This window comes from Anolis carolinensis, chromosome 5, assembly GCF_035594765.1.
Source record: "Anolis carolinensis isolate JA03-04 chromosome 5, rAnoCar3.1.pri, whole genome shotgun sequence".
NCBI lineage: Eukaryota > Metazoa > Chordata > Lepidosauria > Squamata > Dactyloidae > Anolis > Anolis carolinensis.
Window position 1 is genome coordinate 66,108,953 of NC_085845.1, and position 25,149 is coordinate 66,134,101.

A 25,149-nucleotide genomic window follows, 5' to 3' on the forward strand; every position below is an offset into this window, starting at 1 on the left:
TACGGACAATGCCGGCTCTTCGGCTTAGAAATGGAGATGAGCACCAACCCCCAGAGTCGAACACAACTAGACTTAATGTCAGGGGAAAACCTTTACCTTTTTATATAATACAGTAAAGTCTTGCTTATCCAACATTCGCTTATCCAACATTCTGTATTATCCAACGCAGTCTGCCTTTTAGTAGTCAGTGTTTTTGTAGTCAATGGTTTCAATACAGTAAATACAGTAATGTCACGACCCAGGCTGCAGAGCACCAATAACCATACACAGAGGCCAGAATCTATCTAATATCTTTATTGTAGGAATATATAAAGTTAATAAAAACAAGTGTAGAAAATAGTCCAGAATTAGACCTTTCAGGAAAGGTCAGAATTAGTCCAAAAAAGCAATGTCCAATAAGAAATATTAAGGTCCAAAGTTGTAATCCAATAACCGAAACACTCACTTTGCCAAGCAAAGTGAGGGGAGATGACAAGGTCCTTTAGTCCATGAAACTTGAGCGAGGCTAGGAAATAACTTGATACTTGAAACAAGGCTTGAACGTGGAACAAGGTAACTAAGAACAAGAACAAGGTCCGTGGAATAACTTGATAAATCCGTGGAACAAGGCAAGGATTGATCCTGGGAAACAAGGCAAAGTCCGTAGATAAACAAAGGCTGGGAAGCAAGGCGAAGGCTGGATAGCAAGGCAAGGCTTGAGCAGGAGCGAGGCTTGAACCGGAGCGCGCTGTCCAGACACAACTCGCTCCGTAGGCTGACGAAATTGACTCCGCGAAGTTACTACGCGGGTAAAACACCTAAATAGAGTCTAGCTTCCCGCCGAAGCAGTTCTCTGGGAATCAGAACCGAAAGCTAACTCTGAGACCAGATGTGAGACTCCCCAAAGATTCTCACGAGAAGCAGTCTTAATTGGCCACATTCTTAGCTGCAATCCTCGCACTCCTGCGCGAAGCTGAATCTAAACTTCTCTGTTGTTTACAAAACTCCCGGCGCAAGAATACGGGAGAAGTAGGCTCTGGGCTTGTTTGACATACTTCTGGGAGACAACTTTCTTGCAGGTGCAAGGTTCCCAGATCTGCCTGGGAAAGATCTGGCTGAGAGGAATCCAGTTCAGACTGGGAAGGTAAAAAACCCAAGTTTTCATCTTCATCAGGAATTACAATGTCCTGAGCAGGACTACAAGGCCCATGAGTCATCACACTATCCCCCTCCTCAAGGCCCCTCCCAAACTGGGGCCCTCTCCCCGAGGCGCGAGGTCGCGGCTTGGCGGGATAGGTCTGATGAAAGCGACGGGTTAGATCAGGAGCATGGACTGTGGAGGCGTCTTCCCAAGAGCGTTCTTCAGGGCCAAAACCCACCCAGTCAATGAGATATTGTAGGCGGCGGCGGTGAAAGCGAGAATCCAAAATGTCCTCAACCTCGAACTCCTCCTCCCCATTCATCAAAACAGGAGGGGGGGCCGGTTGGTCTGTATCAGGACGCACACCATCCGCCGGAAGGAGCAGGGAACGGTGAAACACTGGGTGAATGCGCATTGAACGCGGAAGTTGGAGTTTGAAAGTCACGGGGTTTAATTGCGCCACCACTGGATAGGGGCCAATGAAACGGGCATCTAACTTCCGGCAAGGGCGGTGGGAGGGCAGAAAGCGAGTGGACAGGAAAACCCGATCTCCTACCTTGATTTCGGGGCCCGGCTGGCGATGTTTGTCAGCGTGGCGTTTATAGTCCTCCTTGGCTTGGTCCAGTTGCTGGAGCAAAAGTTGTTGCACCGCTGTGAGTTCCTGCAGCCAATCCTCTGCTGCGGGAACCTCTGAAGTTTCAATGACAGGGGGAAAGAAACGTGGATGGAAGCCGTAGTTTGCAAAGAACGGCGTTTCTTTTGTAGAAGCTTGAACTCCATTGTTGTAGGCAAACTCAGACAGTGGTAACAGAGAAGCCCAATTGTCCTGTTGATAGTTTACATAACAGCGAAGATACTGCTCCAAAGTGGCATTGGTGCGCTCCGTTTGCCCATCTGTTTGGGGATGATGAGCTGAAGATAAGCGAGAGTCTATGCCCAATAGTTTTTGTAGTGCCTTCCAAAAACGAGAGGTGAATTGAGATCCACGGTCTGTGACTAAACTCTTGGGCAATCCATGTAGTCTGAAGACATGTTGAAGAAATAAATCCGCAGTTTCCTTGGCCGTGGGGAGGCCTTCGCAGGGAATGAAATGGGCTAACTTGGTGAATAGGTCCACCACCACTAAGATCGTGGTGAACCCACAGGAAGGTGGTAGGTCAGTGATGAAATCCGCGGAAATTATTTCCCATGGGCGAGATGGGGTAGGAAGGGGGTGTAAAAGCCCTGAGGGCTTCTCCCTTCGTATCTTGGAGCGCTGGCATACTGGGCAGGTGTTGACATATTTTTCCACATCCTTGCGGATCTTGGGCCACCAAAAATCCCTTAGGATCAGATGCATAGTTTTAAATAGTCCGAAGTGTCCTGCTGGTTTGCAGTCATGACACAGACGAAGCGCCTTTTCCCTGCCCGGTCCGGGTGGGATATAGACATGATTTCTATAGCAGAGCAGCCCATCTTTAAGCGAAAAGGGAAAATGCAGACCTTGGCGAAGTTGGTCCTGCGCCCAGGCATCTGCTTGCTGACTAGCCCTGATTTCTTGAGCACAGATGGGTCCTGGAGTAGGGGAAGTTGAACCAATGGGAATGGATTTGGTGTTCCCCACCGTGAGCGTGGCAAAGTTCTCAGGTTGTAGCAGTTGGGATTCAAAGGTCTCCTTGCGTCCTGCAGCGTATTCCGGTTTACGTGACAGGGCGTCTGCTTGCTTGGTTTGGGCTGGGGTCACATAATGGATCTGGAAGTTGAAACGTTCAAAGAATAAAGCCCAACGTTGCTGCCTCTGATTTAGTTTGCGGGCAGTTCTTAGATGTTCTAGATTACGATGATCAGTGTGGACTTCAATGGGAAATTTGGCCCCTTCTAGCCAATGTCTCCAAGTTTCAAAGGCTGCCTTTATGGCCAGTAGTTCTTTTTCCCAAATGGTGTAATTCCTCTCTGGTGTGGTTAGTTGACGAGAATAAAAGGCACAGGGGTGGAGGTGATCTCCCACCGGTTGTAAAAGTACAGCCCCAATTGCCACATCAGAGGCGTCCGCTTGCACCACAAAAGGGGTTCCAGGATTTGGGTGCTGTAGAATTGGCTGGGAGGTGAATAGTTTCTTTAGTTGCTGGAACCCTTTCTCTGCTTGATCAGTCCAGCGGAAAGGCTGCTTTCCACGGATGCAGCTAGTGATGGGGTCGGACCAGCGGGCAAAATCTGGAATGAACTTGCGGTAGTAGTTCGCGAACCCCAAGAAACGCTGCACCTCTTTCTTGTTAGTTGGCGCCCGCCATTCCAATACTGCTGAAACTTTGGCTGGATCCATGGAAAGCCCTAGAGGCGAGATGCGGTAACCAAGGAAATCTACCTCTTGTAGATCAAAAGCGCATTTTTCCAGCTTGGCATAAAGTCCATGATCCCGCAATCGTTGTAACACCATTTTGACGTGGTTCTCATGTTCTGATTGTGATCTGGAAAACACCAAAAAATCGTCCAGGTAGATTATCAAGAACCTGTCTAGATAGTCCTGAAAAATGTCATTGACAAAATGCTGGAACGTTGCGGGGGCTCCGCATAAACCGAAATTCATAACTCGGGACTCAAATAATCCGAATTTGGTCTGGAAGGCGGTCTTCCACTCGTCCCCTTCCCTGATGCGAACTAAGTTGTAAGCCCCCCGAAGATCCAGCTTGGTGTAAACCTTGGCTCCTCGAAGCCGATCCAGTAGATCCGAGATTAAAGGCAGGGGATAGCTGTTCCGCTTGGTGATATTGTTCAATGCTCTGTAGTCCACCACCAAGCGTAGTTCCCCTGACTTCTTCTTCACAAACATCACTGGGGAGGCGGCTGGGGATTGAGAGGGTCTGATGAATCCCTTGCGAAGGTTTGTCTCTAGGAATTCCCTGAGAGCTTCTTGCTCTGGTTCAGTCAGGGAGTAGAGATGCCCTCGCGGGATCGGGGCCCCCTCCACCAAGTCAATGGCACAGTCATAAGGTCTATGTGGGGGTAATTTTTCGGCTTCTTTCTCATTGAATACATCCCAATACTCGGAGTACTTCTTTGGCAAGGTGATGATGGGCTCGGTGTCTGTGGCATGGCATACCTTGGCTACGAGGCAATGGTTTTGGCAGTACGGTGAAGCAAACTGCAGTTCTCTGTTGGACCAGGAGATGTTAGGGTCGTGGAGAGTCAGCCATGGAATTCCCAAAATCACAGGGAAATGGGGAACCTCGGTAACAAAGAAGGAAATCTCTTCCATATGTTCCCTTATCCACATCCTGGTGGGTTCCGACCACTGACTTACGGGGCCCGTCTTGAGGGGACGGCCGTCTATGGCTTGCACCACACGGGCATTCTTGAAATCATGATATTGTAATCCCAGAGAGTCGGCATACTCTCTATCGATGAAATTGTTGGTAGCTCCAGAGTCTATCATGGCGTGGATCATGACGGGTCCCCTTTTTGCTGACCATAATGTGACCACGAGAAGGAACAGGACCCCGGTTGGCGGCTCTTGGATGGATTTTTTGACCGGGTTGGCGAGCCCCTCTACACCCGGTCGTTGGCTTCCCCCGCCGGCTGTGTGCCAGTCGGCTCAGACGCCTTCGTCTCCGTGGAGGACGCCGCCGCAAGACGGGCGGCAGGCTTCCCTTTGGCTGGGCACTCTCTGGCGAAGTGGCCCCCGTTCCCGCAGTACCAGCAGAGGTTTAAGCGTTGACGACGGGCCTTCTCGGCGGCATCTAGTCTGGGACGCACACTGCCCAACTGCATCGGCACCTCCTCGCCTCCTCTGGGGTATGGGGTTGGCGGTGGGGGTCTCCACACCGGACGTGGCTGAACGCTGGCGGGAGCGGGGGGTTTTGCCCCGGCTCTACTGCCCTGGCCTCGAACCCACTGTTTCCTGTTGGCAATCATGACTTCAGCCCGTAAACATTGATCAATGAGTGCCTCGAGGGTCTGGGGAGGATCCACCTTGGAGATTTCTTCCAGCATTTCAATGTTGAGACCCTCCCGGAATTGTCCCCTGAGGGCTACATCGTTCCAGCCGGTGTTGTGGGCCAGCACTCGGAACTCGGCTATATACTGAGACATAGGTCTGTCTCCTTGGAAAAGGCGACGGAGTTTGTGACCGGCTGCCTCCAAATTGTCCTCGATTCCCCAAGTCTCCTTGAGGTGGTCCAAGAAGTGTTGCGCTGATCTTAGGTGTGGAGAGGCTTGGTCGAACAGTGCCGTCGCCCAGCTGGCCGCTGGCCCGTCTAGAAGACTGTAAACCCATGCCACTTTGATGTCTTCTTGGGGAAACTCGGCAGCACGGGCCTCCAGATAAGCTTGACATTGGCGACGGAAGACATGAACCTTAGAAGCTTCTCCAGTAAACTTGGTTGGCAACGCCATGGCCGGAAGACGAACTCCGCGTTCCTTCAAACCCCTTATTTCTCCATCCTGTGCATTGAGCTTATCACGGATTCGGTCCACCTCTTCCTTGTCGATGGTGTAGGTAATCGGCTGGCCGCTCGGCCCAGGTACGGTTCCGGTAGACATTCTGACCGAGGTTAATTGGTGCTTAGGGTGGCGGAGTCAAACTGTCACGACCCAGGCTGCAGAGCACCAATAACCATACACAGAGGCCAGAATCTATCTAATATCTTTATTGTAGGAATATATAAAGTTAATAAAAACAAGTGTAGAAAATAGTCCAGAATTAGACCTTTCAGGAAAGGTCAGAATTAGTCCAAAAAAGCAATGTCCAATAAGAAATATTAAGGTCCAAAGTTGTAATCCAATAACCGAAACACTCACTTTGCCAAGCAAAGTGAGGGGAGATGACAAGGTCCTTTAGTCCATGAAACTTGAGCGAGGCTAGGAAATAACTTGATACTTGAAACAAGGCTTGAACGTGGAACAAGGTAACTAAGAACAAGAACAAGGTCCGTGGAATAACTTGATAAATCCGTGGAACAAGGCAAGGATTGATCCTGGGAAACAAGGCAAAGTCCGTAGATAAACAAAGGCTGGGAAGCAAGGCGAAGGCTGGATAGCAAGGCAAGGCTTGAGCAGGAGCGAGGCTTGAACCGGAGCGCGCTGTCCAGACACAACTCGCTCCGTAGGCTGACGAAATTGACTCCGCGAAGTTACTACGCGGGTAAAACACCTAAATAGAGTCTAGCTTCCCGCCGAAGCAGTTCTCTGGGAATCAGAACCGAAAGCTAACTCTGAGACCAGATGTGAGACTCCCCAAAGATTCTCACGAGAAGCAGTCTTAATTGGCCACATTCTTAGCTGCAATCCTCGCACTCCTGCGCGAAGCTGAATCTAAACTTCTCTGTTGTTTACAAAACTCCCGGCGCAAGAATACGGGAGAAGTAGGCTCTGGGCTTGTTTGACATACTTCTGGGAGACAACTTTCTTGCAGGTGCAAGGTTCCCAGATCTGCCTGGGAAAGATCTGGCTGAGAGGAATCCAGTTCAGACTGGGAAGGTAAAAAACCCAAGTTTTCATCTTCATCAGGAATTACAATGTCCTGAGCAGGACTACAAGGCCCATGAGTCATCACAGTAATTACATAATGTTACCGTGTATTGAACTGCATTTTCTCTGTTGCTCCAGCTTCTGCCAACCTAACAGTTTGAAAACATGCCAATGTGAGTAGATCAGTAGGTACCGCTCCGGCGGGAAGGTAACGGCGCTCCATGCAGTCATGCTGGCCACATGACCATGGAGGTGTCTATGGACAACGCCGGCTCTTCGGCTTAGAAATGGAGATGAGCATCAACCCCCAGAGTCAGACATGACTGGACTTAACGTCAAGGGAAACCTTTACCTTTACTTAATAATATAATATATTGTATGCTAATAATGGGAGCTCCTGGTGGCGCAGCGGGTTAAACTGCTGAGCTGTTGAACTTGCTGACCGAAAGGTTGGCGGGGTGAGCGTCTGTTGTTAGCCCCAGCATCTGCCAACCTAGCAGTTCGAAAACATGCAAATGTGAGTAGATGAGTAAGCACTGCTCCAGTGGGAAGGTAATGGCACTCCATGCAGTCATGCCGACCACATGGCCTTGTAGGTGTCTACAGACAACGCTGGCTCTTTGGCTTAGAAATGGAGATGAACACCAACCCCCAGAATCGGACACAACTAAACTTAACGTCAGGGGAAACCTTTATCTTTTTATAATATAATTGTATATAATAAACTATAATAATTTAATATTATTATTTACATGTAATATTATTAATAATATTGCAGTATAGTGATATAGTACAATATAGTAATATACTAATATAGAGCTATGGTAATAATATAATATATTGTATCCTAATAATATAATATATTGTATCACACTTGAGCATTTCCCCACTTTTAATGCTGCGACTGCCTCCTGCAGAATTCTGGGACTTGTAGTTTAGGGCTTCTCTGGATGAGCAGTTTAAAAGTCTCCCTAAACTACAAACCCCATAATCCTACAGGAGGCAGTCGCAGCACTGTCATGAGGTCCTAAGGATGAAGAAAATCGTGGGCGTGGCCTTGCCAGGGAAGCCCCGCCTCCTATCCCATCCCAGTCCCTCCTCCCTGTTTGTCTTCCGACGTCACACCCTTCAGAGCCAATGGCGTCGCCCTGGCGGGGAAGGCGGGAGAATGCGAACGAGCCGTGCCTTATAAGGACATCGTCTCGCGCATGCGTAGTTTTGAAAATAAATCCAGGGGGAGGGGTTGTGCGCGGAAGGCGAAAAGAGGCGGGGAGTTCTAAGTGAAGGAGGAGGAGAATCGAGTCTCCTCCCCCCCTCCTTTCCCCCTTTCCTTCCGGATTGAGAGTCGGGGGCTCTTTTTTGGTCCCTTCCCGGCCCCCGTCTCTTTTCCTGAGGTGAGAGAAGAAGATCCCTCTGAAGAGGCGCGTAATGATGTTGGGGTCGCCTGGGCAACAGCCTGGGGGGGCGGGGTCTGGGGCGGCGGTGTCGCCGGCGGCGGCTTCGGCGGGGTCTGGTTCTGCCAACGCCGCTGGGGGAGGCTTTGGAGGTGTCGCCGGCTTCCCTTGCGGAGGAGGAGGAGGAGGCGGCGGCGGAGGAGGAGGTTCGGAGCGGTTCCTGGCTCGCTACGTCCAGGACTACCTAGAGTGCGTGGAGTCGCTGCCGCTGGACATGCAAAGGCTGGCCTCGCTCCTGAGGGAGATGGACACGCGATGCCGAGGTGAGAGAGAGAGTGACTGAGGCCTGCCTGCTCCAATCCAACCGCTCTTCTTTGAAAGGGGAGGGGCAATAAGCCCCGCCCCTTTCGCCTTGGGGAAAATGGCCACCCTCCCACCTCAAGGACTATAGCAGGCACGGGCAAACTTGAGCCCTCCAGGTGTTTTGGACTTCAATTTCCACCATTCCTAACAGCCTCAGGCCCCTTACTTTACCCCCTCAACCGCTTAAGTGGCTGAGGGAGAAAATGAAAGGGCCTGAGGCTGTTAGGAATGGTGGGAGTTGAAGTCCAAAACATCTGGAGGGGACGGCCCAAGTTTGCCCATGCCTGCTATAGCCCTAGTAGGCCTATCTAAACTGTCCAGATGAATGTTAACTTGACACCACTTTAACTGCCCCTGCCCTGGGTGTTGTCATTCCACTCTCTGACAGAGAAGACTATAATATAACACTTTGTGAAACTACAACTTCTAAAGCACTTCAGACATGACAGTAATTCAAGTACTGACTTGGCCACGGTGGTCCACGCACTGGTTACATACCCCCTACGTATGGTTGCCTTCGAAGACTGTTCGGAAGCTCCAAATGGTCGGACGGGCGGCAGCCAGATTGCTCACCGGAGCGGCGTACAGTGAGCATACAACCCCCCTGCTATGTCAGCTCCACTGGCTGCCAGTCTGCTGCTGAGCTCAATTCAAAGTGCTAGCTTTAGCCTATAAGGCTCTAAACCAGTGATTCCCAAAGTGGGCGCTACCGCCCCCTGGTGGGCGCTGCAGCAATCCAGGGGAGCGGTGATGGCCACAGGTACATATATCTTTCTGTTTAATTGCTATTAAAATTTTTAAAATTAATTTACAGGGCGCTGAGTAATATTTTTTCTGGAAAGGGGGTGGTAGGCCAAATAAGTTTGGGAATCACTGCTCTAAACGGTTTCGGCCCAGCCTACCTGACTGAATGTAGCTCTTCCATCTTGGAGATTAAGATCGTCCAGGGAGGCCCTGCTCTCGGTCCTGCCACCTTCGCAGGCGCGACTGGTGGGAATGAGAAACAGGACCTTCTCAGTGGTGGCCCCTCAACTGTGGAACTCCCTCCCCAAGGAGATTCGATCAGACCCCTCCCTACTGACATTCCTTAAAAAGGGGAAGACATGGCTTCGTGACCAAGCCTTTGGAGATCTGGTGCAATAATAGATACAAAAGATGTACAATTGATTACTGGAACATTTGTGGATCACGTGAATTATTATGTTGTATTGTGTTAATGCTTTTAATTGATTTAATTGTATTTATAACTCTATTTTAAATGTTTTTACTGTACACTGTTTTAAAGGCATTGAATTGTTACCTGTGTTGTAAAGCCGCCTTGAGTCCCCTTCGGAGTTGAGAAAGGCAGGATGAAAGTGCTTTATTTTATTTATAAAAATAAATAAATAAATAAAATTAGCTACCTTCTTCAGAACTAAGGGCCCAAAGGCCACACTGTAGTGAATGCATTACTGACACTACTTGGACTCTGTTCTACAGTGGCTCTGCTCTTTCCTGAAGGTTATTTATTTACATTTTTACCCTGCCTTTCTCACCCTGGAGGGGACTCAAGGCAGCTTTACATACAAGTAATGATTTGATGCCTTAAAACACAATGTACACTTAAATAAATATTAAAATAGATATTAAAAGTACATTAAAAACAATTAAAACATTTAAACATATATATAATTCAGAGTTTAACACATAATCTACGAGCGTAATCCCAGACCATTCCAATGGTCATTGCACATTTTTCCAAGTCTATGTATTACACCTTTTTTCTAAAGGCTTGGTCAACAAAGCCACATTTTCACTCTTTTAAGGAAGGTCAGGAGGGGAGCGGGTTGATGTATCCCTGGGGAGGGAGTTCCACAGCCAAGGGGTCACCACTGAGAAAGCCCTGTCTCTCATCTTCGCCAATTGCGCCTACAAGGGATTGTTGGGGGACATCTGCTTGGTCCCACAGCCATTGTCTTGTGAGGTCCCGCAGGGCTCAGTACTGTCCCCCATGTTTAACATCTACATGAAGCAGCTGGGAGAGATCATCTGGAGTTTTGGAGTTTGATGTCATCAGTATACAGATGATGTTCAACACTATCACTCCTTTCCACCTGCTGCTAAGGAGGCTGTTCAGATCCTGAACAGGTGGTTGGAAGCTGTGGCGGTCTAGATAAGGATGAACAAATTGAAATTGAATCCAGACAAGACAGAGGTACTCCTGATCAGTTGCAAGGCCAAACAGAGTATGGGGTTGCAGCCTGTGTTGGATGGGGTTAGACATCCCCTCAAGACGCAGTTCAAGTAGTGTATTGTCGAAGGCTTTCATGGCTGGAATCACTGGGTTGCTGTGAGTCTTTCGTGCTGTATGGCCATGTTCTGGAACATGGCCATACAGCCCAAAAGACTCACAGCAATCCAGTTCAAGTTGTGTCAAAAATGCATTCACTACAGTGTGGTCTTTGGGTTCTTAGCACTGAATGAGGGAGGTAATGTCTGGGTGCATGTATACCAGGCATAGGCATGGCCTCTCCAGATGTTTTGGACTTCAACTCCCACAAGGAGCCACGGTGGTGCAATGAGTTAAACCCTTGTGTCGGCTGAACTGCTGAGCTGAAGTTTGGGTAGGGTTGGGTTGCTGACCTGAAGGTTGCCAGTTCTAGCTTGCGGGGACATGAAAGAAATCTCCCAGCTAACACATCCGGGTGTCCTTTGGGCAATGTCTCTGTAAATGGCCAGTTCTCTCACTCTAGAAATGACTTGCAGTATGTTCTGAAGTCGCATCTGACATGATTAAAAAAAAACTCCTACAATTCCTTACACCCGGAATTATGGGAGTTGAAGTTCTAAACACCTGGAGCGCCCAAGTTTGCCCATGTCTGATCTACACTATGGGCTGAATGCAGTTTGAACTGCCATGGCACAATAGTATGAAATACTGGGAGCAGTCCTTTGACTCTTTGGCAGAAAAAGCTATAAAACCTTGTGAAACTACAACTTTCCTAGCATTCAGCCATGAATGCTAGTAGTGCAAGTAGTGTCAAAAATGCATTCATGCTACAGTAGGCATGGGCAAACTTCAGCTCTCCAGGTGTTTTGAACTTCAGCTACAATTCCTTACAGCTGGGAGTTGAAGTCCAAAACATCTGGAGGGCCAAAGTTTGCCCATGCTTGTGCTATAGTGTAGAAGGGATATGCCTGTTTTTGGGCCCTTTGATGTGGTGTCCTTTCCACTCTGGGTGCATCTACACCAGGCATGGGAAGGAAATGTAGGAGTTGAAGTGCAAAATATCTAGAGCAGGGGTCCTCAAACTTTTAAAGCAGAGGGCCTGTCCACAATCCTTCGGACTGTTGAGGGGCCGAATTATCATTTGAAAAAAAAATACGAACAAATTCTTATGCACACTGCATATGTCTTATTTGTAGTGCAATACAACAATAACAATTAAAGAACAATACAATATTTAAAAATGAAAACAATTTTAACCAACATAAACCTATCATGATTTCAATGGAAAGTGTTGGCCTGCTACTGGCCAATGAGATAGTCAAGTTAATTATGATTGTTGTTGTTGTGTGCCTTCAAGTCATTTCAGACTTTGGGCGAGCCTAAGTCTAAAATTAATTAATTATTTATTTACTACCTTTATTTACTATATTTATATCCCACCCTTCTCACCCCGAAGGGGACTCAGAGCAGCTGTATGTACATACAATATATTATATTATTAGCATAGCACAATATTAGCATTATATATTACCATATTGAACTATACCACTATGCTGTAATATTATATGTAATGTGTAACATATAATTAATATTATTATATGGTATTATTATTAGTATTATATTGTATAACATTATAGTATTTTTATCAATATTATATTTATATACAATCTATATATATAAAGGAGTAATGGCATCAGGGCAGCGGACAAAACAACAAAACTACAGGCCCCCCAACCTCGAAATTTGACAACACAACCCATCATCCACGCCTCTAGGTTGATACAACAAAAAGAAAAGAAAAATAAAGTCCTAATTAGAGGGAGAGGAATAATTGTTTTTATCCAATTGCTGCCAGTTAGAAGGCTAAGCTCCGCCCACTTGGCAACCCGCTCAGCCCAGGGGACAGGCAGAGTTAGGCCTCACTTAAGCCTCTTCCACACTGCCTATAAAATGCAGATTATCTGATTTGAAATGGATTATATGGCAGTGTAGACTCAAGGCCCTTCCACACAGTTATATAACCCATTTATAATGGACTTAATGTCAGGGAAAAACCTTTACCCTTTACCTTAACTACCACCAATTCCTCAATCCTTTATTTCCCATACCACCAGACTTCGCCACAGCAATGCGTGGCCGGGCACAGCTAGTATATTATATTATTAAAACTGATATAAAAATATTATATTATAAAACTTAGGGCGGGGGCCAGGTAAATGACCTTAGAGGGCCGCATCCGGCCCCTGGGCCTTAGTTTGGGGACCCCTGATCTAGAGGGCCGAAATATGTCCATGCCTGATCTACACTATGGAATGAATGCAATTGAACCTGGTCTTGAGCCTTCTCTGCCAAAGAGAGCTGGTGCCTCAGCAAACTGCCACTCTCAGGATCCCATAGCATTGAGCCCTCTTTGGGCAGTTCAAAAGCACATGACTACTTCAACTTTTAATATTGCTCTTGAGAATTTTTCCACTGGAGGTTTGTGCTCGAAGACAAGTATGGGCAGCAGAAATAACTTCCCTAGGAAGGAGAGGCCTTGATCTCGTTCAGAATGACTCAGGAGATTCGGAATTTGCTTACAGTCAAAGCTAGGAAAAATTAACTCTCACCAAATTCAGCACAATATACCCCAAGTAATGGCCCATCAGGTTATAGCTTTAAAATTTTATTCCAGATAGCTAGGTATAATTTTACAGTCATGTTGCCAAAGCATCCGTTTCTTCTCTTTCCTTTCCTTTCTTTCTAACACTATGATGCTACTGCTGAGCTATTTATTCTGCTTACATTTCTAGAAGCAGAGAAGGAATTTGCTGAGCAATTTATAGCCATATTTGTCATGTTTAGATTTAGATTAGAAATAACAACTTTAATGAACTCGCTTAAGAAAGTTGTTCATTTTTATTACCTTATTACTAAATGTTGCATTAAATTTCAGTGATTGGATAGTTGCATTAAACAAGATTTAGTGTGTATTGTGTTTTGCATTTTATATTAAAATGTTTGTTGACAGTTTGCGATATAGTTATATTGACTATTTCTTCTTGACAGAAGCATTAAAAGAAATTGATGAAGTGTATGAGAAGTACAAGAGCGAAGAGGATCTTGCTCAGAAAAAGCGTTTGCAGCAGCATCTTCAGAGGGCTCTGATCAACAGTCAAGAGCTCGGAGATGAGAAAATCCAAGTAGTCACTCAAATGCTTGAGCTAGTAGAGAACAGAGCCCGGCAAATAGAGTCACACTCCCAGTGTTTCCAGGATCTGTCAGATACAGAAAAACCCACTGAAAAGTCAAAGATAGATCTTTGCCAACCAGAAAGATCTTCCCGAAGACCCCGTAGACAGCGCACAAGTGAAAGCCGTGATATTTGCCATATAGCAAATGGAATTGATGAGTACGATGACCAGCCTCCTAAAGAAAAGAGATCCAAATCTGCAAAGAAAAAGAAACGTTCTAAAGCCAAACAAGAAAGAGAAGCTTCACCAGTGGACTTTGCAGTGGACCCTAATGAGCCAACTTACTGTCTTTGTGACCAGGTGTCTTATGGAGAAATGATAGGGTGTGACAATGAACTGTGTCGCATTGAGTGGTTTCATTTTTCATGTGTTGGACTCACTTACAAACCAAAGGGGAAGTGGTATTGCCCCAAGTGCAGAGGAGACAATGAGAAGACTATGGATAAATGTACAGACAAATCCAAAAAAGATAGAAGATCGAGGTAGTCAATGTTCAGAATGCACTGAGAGCTGTGTCATTTTTTAATTAAAAACTGTTTAATAAGCGACTAGTATTTTAGAATAATGCATACAACTATGCAATAATTTTTAAAGTCTACAGAACTAAATGGAGTATTAATAGCTGTTAGTACATTTTGTGCTTTGAATATTCTGCACTAAATAACCAAATTCTTCAAGCAGGGTCACATGGTAGTAACAAAGGGGTAATTAAAGATTCTTTGTCCCTCAGTGTTTTTAATTGCAGAGTTAATGGTGATACCTGACGAAGAAGAACCGAAGGGATAATCATGTTAAGACTAGTGTGTCAGCATCTATTTAAGTTGCAATTTTAGTCCGTTATGACTCGTTCTTTTGACTTCCTGTTAGATCTGTAATGAGTTTATTCATCTGGGTGTTGTAGATAATATTTTGAATTGGGGCCTACTGTTTGCCTTTACATTTTAGGTCTTACAAAGTAAAAAGCCAAACTTCTTTTTTCCCTTCCATGTGATCACTGTATGTGTTATTAACTTATTTTATGTTTCCCATGTGAGTTTAGGATATGTTTCGAGAAAACATTTTAAACAATGAAATACTTATGGCTTAGAAGAGGTCAGTCCTGAACTGAAGGTACTCATTTCCCTTATTTTACTGCTCCACTTCCAATTCCTGTTGTGCCGTGTCACTGTTAATTCCTTAGATGACAGCAGGAACATATAATCATGTTCAGAGAGGTTCAAAAGGTGCATATGTAGAATAATAGCTGCCAGTCTGTGGATGGTTAGAAACGTTTACCTGGATTATCATACTAATAGGTCTTCCTGCTTTTCCAGGCTTTCAAAGCTGAGCAAAATACAGTAATAGTAAAAACAAAAGCAAAAAATCTACAAATGCTCCTTTGCAAAAGAGTTCTGCAATAAGTGAATGGAGGAACTGTTCTCTAGTAATGGAATCCTTTAAAAAAAAACCATACACATAAGGAATCAGGACACATCTTTGGAACAGATAGTAAATAATTTTGTTTCAATATCAGATATTTATTAATGGGGTTCTTCATGCCAGATTTAATGATAAAAGGTATACAAGTTGATTAATATGGTGCTACAAATTTTTTCAGATAATAAGCAGTCCTTGCCAACAGGTAGGAGGATTCCTTTTGCATTTAATTGGTATTTAATATGCATGTAAGGCAATAGTGTAATGTAAAGGGATAAAAAGCCCATGAACAAATTCAAATATTTAATTTTTGCTTTTATAGTGACAAATGTAATAATATAGTCACTTTCTTTGGAGAAGGTTCTGAATATTACAAAAAAAGCTTTTGATGACAAACTGACCCAGATACTTTGCTTAAAATGAAGTTGTTTAGAAAGAACAACAAGCAGTATATGTGAAATCCAGCATACTGCCCTGCTTAAAAGGGAATTGCTATTGCTACACATTTTGATTGCTAAACTGAACTGTTACATCTATGCTCTGAGGCGCAAGGTGCTGGTTTTATGCAACCCGAAATGGTGGCTGATAAATGAACAATTTCCCAGTCAAAACAGACTTTCATAAATATTATGTCTTCAGTGGTTAAGGTACAACTTATTTTCAGTTCATAATACAGCTCTAAATATCACTTTATTTTGACTGTCTACTTCACTGCCTTTCCCCCATTTTTGAAATAAAATCATGTAATGGTCAAGAAAATGTAAGTCCCAAACTGCTAACATGTTGTTGCCCCTCCAATGTCTCTCTGGACAAGCCAGGAAAAGATGGTAGATGTTGTATAATAACTTGATCCCAGCTAATGGTGTGGGACTTCGAAAGAATTGTTACTAGGCTACTTTATGCATAAGATCATAATTCACAACTTTTGTTGTTCATAAACAGTCTACTTGTATAATTCAGCTGTTTGGAGGTACAGTAATTCTGCAACCAGGCAATGGTGTGCCAGTCTGATCCTAAAATGAGAAGTCCCTAAACCTTCAATACTTCCAGTGAAAACCTGACTCTTAGTCCCACTTTAGTAAATTGTTTCCCTTTTAAAAAAAACTGTCATTGCTATGAACTCCTGTTTCGATTTTAAAATAACTTTGCTTGCTGTGGTTTGACAATCTCCCTGTTGATTCAGAGTTTTATAAACTTCGCCCATGGGGATGAGAGATGTGCCATTAGAGTGTAACAGTTACTTAGACCTAATATTTCGCATGCAATGGCTTCTGAATAAAAACCATTTTGGTTGTAAAAATAGAACACAATGTTTGTTATGTTGGCCTTTAAAAAATAATGTCTTTCTAGGCTTGGATCCAAAGAATTGCTGCGTGTACAGAAAATGCAATTGCAAGAAGACAGTCCAAGTTTTGCTCTCACATTATAGCTTGTCGTGTTACAGAAAATTTAATTCCAGACTATATTATATATTCAAGTTGGAATGACTGAAAAGCGCAACCCAATTCTTTCCTTTGTCTAGCAACTCTCTTGAACAATAGCCAACTTCAAACTCTGATGCTAAGGTACTACCTAGGTAAAGGTAAAGGTTTTCCCCTGACATTAAGTTTAGTTGTGTCCGACTCTGGGGGTTGATGCTTATCTCAATTCCTAAGCCGAAGAGCCGGTATTGTCTGTAGACACCTCCAAGGTCATGTGACCGGCATGACTGCATGGAGCGCCATTATCTTCCCGTCACCACGGTACCCATTGATCTACTCACATTTGCATGTTTTTGAACTGCTAGGTTGGCAGAAGCTGGGGCTAACAGCAGGCGCTCACTCCGCTCCTCAGATTCGAATATGCGACCTTTCGGTCCACAAGTTCCGCAGCTCAGCGCTTTAACATGCTGCACCATCGGGGGCCTCAAAAGTACTAACTAGTGCATAGTTAATCTGATTATTTGTATCACTGGTCAACATACATTTAGGTGCCTCCAATGTTAGACCTGTTTTGGGGAATATTTGGCCTGCTGATTTCAAAATGGCATCAGTTTTTCCCTATCAGCTGTAGTTTTTGAAATACAGAACATATGCCATATAGCAGTCCTCATCTGTTCACCTATAAGAAGTGATAACCATACCTAAGAAACTAGAGCTGATGTGGTATATCCATTGCAATTTTTTTTTTTGAATTAGCACCCCAAATAATCCCAGAAACAGGTCTAAAAACCAAGACACCAAAAAAAGTTGTTGGGCTGTATTCATCCTGATTGTTTTGGCTGTGTCTATATGATGTGCTCAGTCATGTTCAGGTTCTCTTTTGTGATTATGATAAATAAGAGTTCTGTCATTATCCTGATACACTTTGGCCCCATCTATATTCACCATTTAATACAGTTTGAAGCTAGCTTCAGATTGCAATAAGATAACAAACAAAATAATAATATGTAAGACGATTTAATTTGCTTATGCTTAGCTTCTTATTTTGCTGAAAAGGTTTTTTTACATGACTTCAGACTCCTCTTCACTGCTTGACGATTCTTCTCCAAACAAATCTGTTCCTGTCAAACTTGCAGCAGTGTTGAGGCTCAGCATTTTCAAGGTGATAAGAGTAGTGCTATCAGTCAAGCCTAAAAGAATTGCTTTTCTATCCAAGGCAAGAGTCAGACAAGAGATGTTGCTATCTGGTGTGAAGATGGATATAACTGTGCCACGCTCCAAGTCCCATAGACTGACCTCACCTAATGGAGAAAAGTGAATATAATACTTCATTGTGATTGTTTCCTCTTACTTGAATTAGTTACTCATCTTTCTCATACCGATTAAATCCATAGCTGCAAAATAGAAAGTATATCTGTTGGATTTACACTTAATGCAAATGCAACATAAATGCATGGTGTTGATAAATCCTGTCTGGTGGCATAATGGAATATCTGTACAGGCAGTCCCCAAGTTACAAACATCCAACTTACAAACGATTCAGTTAAAAGCGGGGCAAGACAACAGGAAGTGGTAGAAATCTACTCCTAGGAAGGGAAATTCACTCCTGAAAGAGTTATGGGAAAAGGTATCTCCACTGAAGCTCTCTCACCAATCCTTGTTTCCACAACTAGCCAAATCTTTCAAAATCCCATGATCACTGACAGAAAGTGAGGTGAAATCTTCAGAAAAGATAGCAAAACACTCCACAGCGATGTTAACCTTTATATTTGGCTAGAGTTACACTTAAAATGTACATGTTCTGACTTACACATACATTCAGCTTAAGAACAAACCTACAGAGCCTATCTTGTTCATAAGTTGGGGACTTTTTTTTCTGTGTCAGGAGTGACTTGAGGAACTGCAAATTGTTTCTGGTGTGATAGTTGGGGACTGCCTGTATATGATATCACAAACAGCAGGCTTAAGTTTTTTTAATGCTCAGTCACAAATTCAATATTCATATCAGTGTGAAAGATACCTTGAAACCAATATACAGTAGATTCTCAACCTTAACTGATGCAATTGGAACTCTTACGCAACCGGCAAAAAAAAATAAGAAAAAATACTTTAAATAAAAAGGAGCTGTTTTTATAATACAGTAAAACATTAAAACTTTGTTGCTTGAGGTTAGATTTGTCTTAATTTGCTTTTAATTAATTCCAATATTAATATGAAGTCAATATAGAGTTTATGGGATTGTATAGTGTGTGGTATAGTATCAGGCCTACTTCAAATACGGTAGTTTTGAAGCAACAGAATCTACGTTTATCTAACACAATGGTTCTCAACCTGTAGGCGTTTTGGCCTACAACTCCCAGAAGCCCCAGCCAGTTTACCAGTTTTTAAGATTTCTGGGAGTTGAAGGCCAAAACATCTGGGGACCCACAGGTTGAGAACCACTGATCTAGCATCTACCAATCCCTGTGGGTATCATTTCACTGAAAGTCTACTGTAAGAAGACATCCAAATGTTATTAAAGTTCAACTGTTTAGATAAAACATTGGTTCAATTCAAGGGGAAAAAATCCTAACCATCAATTCATAGTTGAGAGAATGGTAATGTTGAATTGTGCTTTCTCCCTTTTCTTGGTTTGCTCTAACTATAGTAAGTGGAAAGACGTTTAGCACTAATCTGCTAATTGCCCCTAAAGCATAGTTCAACGTGAATTGGCAAATCACGATAGGACATTAATTACTGATTCTTTTTTGTATGTTAACAATAGCTTGTTTGGAAGTGGCATGGCAAATGGATGCGAATAAACTAGGAAAATTGATAATGATAGAATCGACAAGCCTGCTATGCCTTCCCAGCCTTCCAACCCTTGTCTCTTTTATCTCTTAACTGGATTATAATTGGAAGGAATGAGCCATTTAGAACCCAGTTTGGTTCCCAGCAACTTTCCATCTACTCTCCATCTGGTTCCCAGTCTATGACCACTCCTTGCCTTTCATATGGTATCTCAAATAATTGTGAGTTTAGCTTCAGCATTTAAAAGCTTTGATAAACCAGCCAGCGTTGTACACAAAAACTCAATGCAGGAGCCAGAGTGTAGACAAAAGACACTGAATAACTAAGATGGATAAGTGAAAGGTCTTTCTGAAAACCCCATACTGGTTTATGATATAAAATATGGCTCATGATTAATTTTTTAATTTGCCATATGGCTACAGGATTACCACAGTTCAATTAGCTTCTATTAGATTATGCTGAGTAATGAGACAGTGATGTAGACTAATTGAACATTAATTCAATTACATGCTAATTAGATGATGCAGAGTTGTGGAATATTACTTTGGCTATTGTAATTGGTAATAGATCAAATTAAAATTGCCTTCGACTGAAGTATTGGAACAAATGTATAGAAATGAGATTTTTCATTCTTCTATGTTATAGTGTTTTTTTAAAATGAAGATTAATAATAATAACAACGTATTTCAGAATTTTCCTATACCCTCTCCTCCTGTGACTGCAGTGCCAACAGCTCTTTCCCCAAAGTCTTTGTACCTATTATGCTGGCACCAACCTATGCCAGCATAGCTATATTCAGCTACTTTGCCCTATTTATCTACCTAAGCTAGCTCCAAGACAACATAGTTCAGTTGAATCACTACTAATGAGACAAACTTCCATTAAAACCATTTTGTTAAAGTGTGATAATGTTTCTATTTCAGTAAATGTTCTCTGGCTGCATTTGATAGTTTACTTCAGTTGGAATATTCTTTCTAATATCCACACAGGGAAATCTACTCAGCTTAAGGAGTATATTACTGGTTCAGAGGAATAAAACACATACTTGGATTTTAATAAATCAAAATCAATATGTTTAAAATTATGCAGGTAATCACAGGCAAGGCCTACCATAGGTTTTTTCCTATAAGTAGAAAAAAACGTAAGATTTGTTGCTGACCTCTTTTTCCTTTTCTTAGACAAAATTATTGCACTGTAAGAAATGCACGATTGTAGCAAGGAACTAAATGAGACCCAAGTCTCTTAGGACTTGGAAGGATATAGCATTTCAAATCAATTCAATTTGCTTCAGATTTGTCCATTTTGTAACAATTCCAGGTATTAATTGTGCCAGCAAATATGGTGAGCAAGTAAGATGATAATACACTAGTATTGTAACAGTTCAGTATGATGAACAAAAATGATATCTGAAAAGTCCCTTGCCTAAAGTTGGTGATGCTAATATAAAACCATAGTTAAGTTTATGAAGTAATTTGCGCATATGCACATTTCTGTCTTTAAAGGGCACTTCACTAGTATCTTTATAAACCATCTGTGCTTTATTGTCAATTGATAAACCAGCCAGCTTTAGGAAATAACACAATTTGTAAAAGAAAACTGCATTCTGGCACATCGTAATAAAAGTAATGGCTGAAGGTGCATATCTTTTCCTCTTTTTCCCAGTGACGCCATTTCAGGATATAAATACCTGCAAGGAGGACAGCTTTTGCGTTATCTAATATCTGTAATTTGCTGTTCACATTCAGATGAAGGCCTTCATAACCTTGAAATAACTTGTGTCTGTGTTTAAATGGATCCCAAAGCTTTATCCTAAAAAAACATGAAAAGCAAATTTCATCAGCTGTATTTTTAAAATTCATAGTCCACTCTAAGGCCCATTCTACACAGCTGAATAAAATCCCACATTATCTGCTTTGAACTGGGATATATGGTGACACAATTACTTCTAAAATAAAACAATAGATTAACAAATCCATTAGCTAACAAAACATATCTAGATCCACCAAAACAAAAACTTAAGAATATCCGTGATAGGCCTCTAGGCCAGTCTTGGCTTTTTACTACCCCTGTTTTATAATTAACGATGTAATTGTTGGGTGCTGGACAACTTCCTGAGAGAATCATAGAATAGTAGAGTTGGAAGAGACCTCATGGGCCATCCAGTCCAACCCCCTGCCAAGAAGCAGGAAATCGCATTCATAGCACCCCCGACAGATGGCCATCCAGCCTCTGTTTAAAAGCCTCCAAAGAAGGAGCCTCCACCACAGTCCGGGGGAGAGAGTTCCACTGCCGAACAGCCCTCACAGTGAGGAAGTTCTTCCTAATGTTCAGGTGGAATCTCCTTTCCTGTAGTTTGAAGCCATTGTTCCGTGTCCTAGTCTGCAGGGCAGCAGAAAACAAGCTTTCTCCCTCCTCCCTAGGACTTCCCCTCACATATTTGTACATGGCTATCATGTCTCCTCTCAGCCTTCTCTTCTGCAGGCTAAACATGCCCAGTTCTTTAAGCCTCTCCTCATAGGGCTTGTTCTCCAGACCTTTGATCATTTTAGTTGCCCTCTGGACACTTTCCAGCTTGTCAACATCTCCCTTCAACTGTGGTGCCCAGAATTGGACACAGTATTCCAGGTGTGGTCTGACCAAGGCAGAATAGAGGGGTAGCATGACTTCCCTGGATCTAGACGCTATTCCCCTATTGATGCAGGCCAGAATCCCGTTGGCTTTCTTAGCAGCTGCATCACATTGCTGGCTCATGTTTAACTTGTTGTCCACAAGGACTCCAAGATCTTTTTCACATGTACTGCTGTCTAGCCAGGTGTCCCCCATTTTGTATCTTTGCATTCCATTTTTTCTGCCGAAAAAATCAAATTGATCACTCCGCAGCCTTGGATGACCCAGGCATTGGGTTGTGAGGATGACTCAGGTTGAAACAGACACAGAATGTGGGTTGGTTCCATATAGCATATGAGAGATGTCCACAGATATGTATGTCTTACCAGATATGTTAATTTAAAAAAAACCTATTTATTAGCCAAGTATAAATGTGAAGAACCACCCAATTTAGGCATTTCTACTTACTTGTTTTCCAACATCACACCAAAAATTATTCTGCTACCATCATCAGTTATGGCTGTACAGCAAACATTTGGCTCATTTTTTAATCTTTTCCTGACCTATATTTTTAAGGGATAATGAAAAATGTTGTAAATACACTAGTTAAGACATCTATTTCATAGGTAACTTACACACTATAAAGCCTGGTATCTGGGGCTATATTTTCCTGCGCATTTGCAAATGGCGAAGTGCCTCATTGACACTCATGTTGTTCCTATCCTCTCTCACCATCCTTTCAGTTTTGTATTGATTCACTTTCTTGTACCACTTTGGAAGAGCAATGTATGATGTAACAGTGAAAAACCTGCTGCAAAAAATTAGAAGAGGCATACCTCTTAACTGGAAACAAAGTTACAGTAAAAACATGCCTCGTAAAGTTACAATAGCAATGGAGTACAATGTGCATCTACACTACAATTAATGCACTTTGACATCACCAAGCTACCATGGTCCAACTTCATGGAATCGTTCAATTTTTGGTTGGTGGGGCTAAAGATCTTGTAAAACAACAGCTCCCATGATTCCACAGTATTGAGCCATAGCAATTATAAGTGGTGTCAAACTACATTCATGCTACAGTATGGATGCACCCACAGCCATTATTGGGGAAACACAATTAAAGAGTAGTTTAAAAGAAAACTGGCTCAAGATGCAATATAGATGGTATATCACACCATATAAAATTTCTAAATGCTGTAAGAACAACAGATGGGAACTTTTTTTCATACCTTGTTGACCTGTCCGAAAACGCAACAGGTTTGGAAGGTGATCAGTGAAGCTATACAATCAATTCTAAAAATAAAAATTCAAAGAGAGCTGGGATTTTTCCTACTGGGTATGTTAGATATAGAAAATGATAAAAATAAAGAGATTCTGTTTAATTTATTGTTTACAGCAATAAGGATGGTTTATGCCAGGGTATGGAGGCAAAAAGTAATACCGAAAAAAGAGGACTGGTTGAGTAAAATTTTAGAGATTATGAACATGGACAGGTCGACTTACTGGTTATCTTCAAATCAGGGTTTACCTAAGAAAGAAACTAACTGGGACTTAGTAAATGACTATTTAAAACAGATGAAACTAGACCTTATCTGCTGAAGTTATTCAGTTCCAAGGAAAGAAGAAAACGAAGGGGATGTACTATTATTATTGTAAGACAGTAATTTCGAATGAACTTAAGAACCAGAAAAAGCAAGATTGAAGACTTTCCCCCCCCCTTTTTTTCATATATATATATATGTGTGTGTGTGTGTGTGTGTGTGTGTGTGTGTGTCTTGTTTTTCTTTCCTATTCTCTTTCCTACTTTCCTATATCAATGTTCCCCCACTTTCAATGTAATTTTTTTTCTGTTTTCTCTCTTTTCTTTATTATTCCCTTACCTTGTTAGTTACGCTTTGGGTTTTTTTTGTTTAAGAAAAAATTAATAAAATATAATTTTAAAAAGAGTAGTTTTCATAGTTAGTTACTCCCAAATTCTGGAGACTAGAAAATGGAGGCATGTTGGTAGGCTTAGCTTGGTTCAGAATAGATAACTGGGAATATTTTATACCATTAATTTTTAAATGCTGAAAGTAAACCTTGAAAAGGGTACAACTCACATTAGTGAGAAGCTCTGCCTATTTGTTGTCAAAATTTTAAAAAGTGTATCTTGTAAAATCAAAAACATTGCAAAAATATTTTAGAAATGATACCTTTCCTGTGGCTAAATTCCATAGGGTTACATAGCTGATTTTCTCCTCCTCGCTATAATTAGAGAGCACTAGGTAATGGCCGTCAAAGGTCAAGGCTGCATTGTGTAAGAACAGCATAGATTCTCTGCTCTCAAGAGTGCGGACATGGCACATCGTTTCCAGGCTGAACACAGACAGGTGATGTGCATAATAGGAGCACACTGCTACCTAGGAAGAGAGTAGGATGCTATTAAGAGTTCATTTATCACCTCCTTGCAACTAACAGTTGTATAAAGAACTTAGCAATGGTTTTATACCCCAAAAGCTAGAAAAATTAATACCTGAAATGAGATAGTGAGTGTCATTCCTTGGCTTGGTATTAATAATGTCATCTTCACTACATGGACTTGGAAAAATCTGTGAAATCATCCTCACTTCTAGTTTGATTCCCAATGTTTCTTCACATGCTGTTTTTTATATAAGGGACTACGTCCCTAGGAATTTCTTGGTCTTCTAATATGGTTATGATCAATCTGACAGGCACTGGCCATTTGCTGCCACCAATTCAAACATATATGCCACCACTCACCAGAGCCAGTACACAGAGCCTCTCAAAAATTATGGGGAACTTTGACTTTTAGAGCGATGGTTAAACAGATAGGCCACATCCTTATATTAATAAACAGAAAGACACACTGAGGACTTGAGGTGAAGTAAAAACAAAATTGTGTAATTTATTTAGAACTAAAACATAAAGGTTGCATATTGGTTACAGAAGAATAACAGGTTTCTTTAACAGAGAACTGTTATTTAACTTGTGCTCCTCAGAACTGTGATCCCGCACAAGTGAACAAAACAGGCTTTTAAAACCTCTCAGACCTCTCTTCCAGTGGCACTAAACTTAAGCATTCTATCCCCTAGAGGCTCTCTTCAATAGCTAGCACTTCTCCCCAAAGGCTATTATAAACATTTTCCCT

At 42.6% G+C, this 25,149-nt stretch overlaps 2 protein-coding genes across 7 annotated transcripts in view; one reads left to right on the top strand and one right to left on the bottom strand.

Annotated features, from left to right (window-relative positions):
• The first annotated feature begins 7,792 nt into the window (after positions 1-7,792).
• Positions 7,793-14,737, top strand: ing2 (inhibitor of growth family member 2). 2 transcript variants are annotated; one of them, XM_008111828.3, is made up of 2 exons: positions 7,793-8,282; positions 13,583-14,737. In XM_008111828.3, the coding sequence occupies exons 1-2, from the start codon at positions 7,994-7,996 to the stop codon at positions 14,248-14,250; spliced, it is 957 nt and encodes a 318-aa protein (XP_008110035.1). In that variant the 5' UTR covers positions 7,793-7,993; the 3' UTR covers positions 14,251-14,737. The 2 variants fall into 2 exon arrangements, with proteins under 2 accessions (XP_008110035.1, XP_003221660.1); XM_003221612.4 differs by having other exon boundaries at positions 7,796-8,282; positions 13,580-14,737.
• A 2,865-nt stretch (positions 14,738-17,602) lies between these two features.
• Positions 17,603-25,149, bottom strand: part of LOC100559988 (uncharacterized) — a 69,418-nt gene continuing 61,871 nt past the window's right edge. For 4 of the 5 annotated variants that reach the window (XM_062981401.1, XM_062981400.1, XM_062981402.1 and 1 more), the window contains 4 exons: positions 24,194-24,400; positions 22,467-22,561; positions 21,079-21,200; positions 17,603-17,902 (listed from right to left, as the gene is read on the bottom strand). In XM_062981401.1, coding sequence (XP_062837471.1) covers positions 17,664-17,902; positions 21,079-21,200; positions 22,467-22,561; positions 24,194-24,400 — 663 coding nt within the window. In that variant the 3' untranslated portion in view covers positions 17,603-17,663. Of the gene's footprint in view, positions 17,903-21,078; positions 21,201-22,466; positions 22,562-24,193; positions 24,401-25,149 lie in introns of those variants that run through there. The other variant, XR_010006415.1, reaches the window with a different exon arrangement.

Coding starts and splice junctions, on each gene's coding strand:
- ing2 (XM_003221612.4), top strand. CDS start 7,994: ATGATGTTGGGGTCGCCTGGGCAACAGCCTGGGGGGGCGGGGTCTGGG. Junction 8,283..13,579: donor GATGGACACGCGATGCCGAG/GTGAGAGAGAGA, acceptor TCTTCTTGACAG/AAGCATTAAAAGAAATTGAT.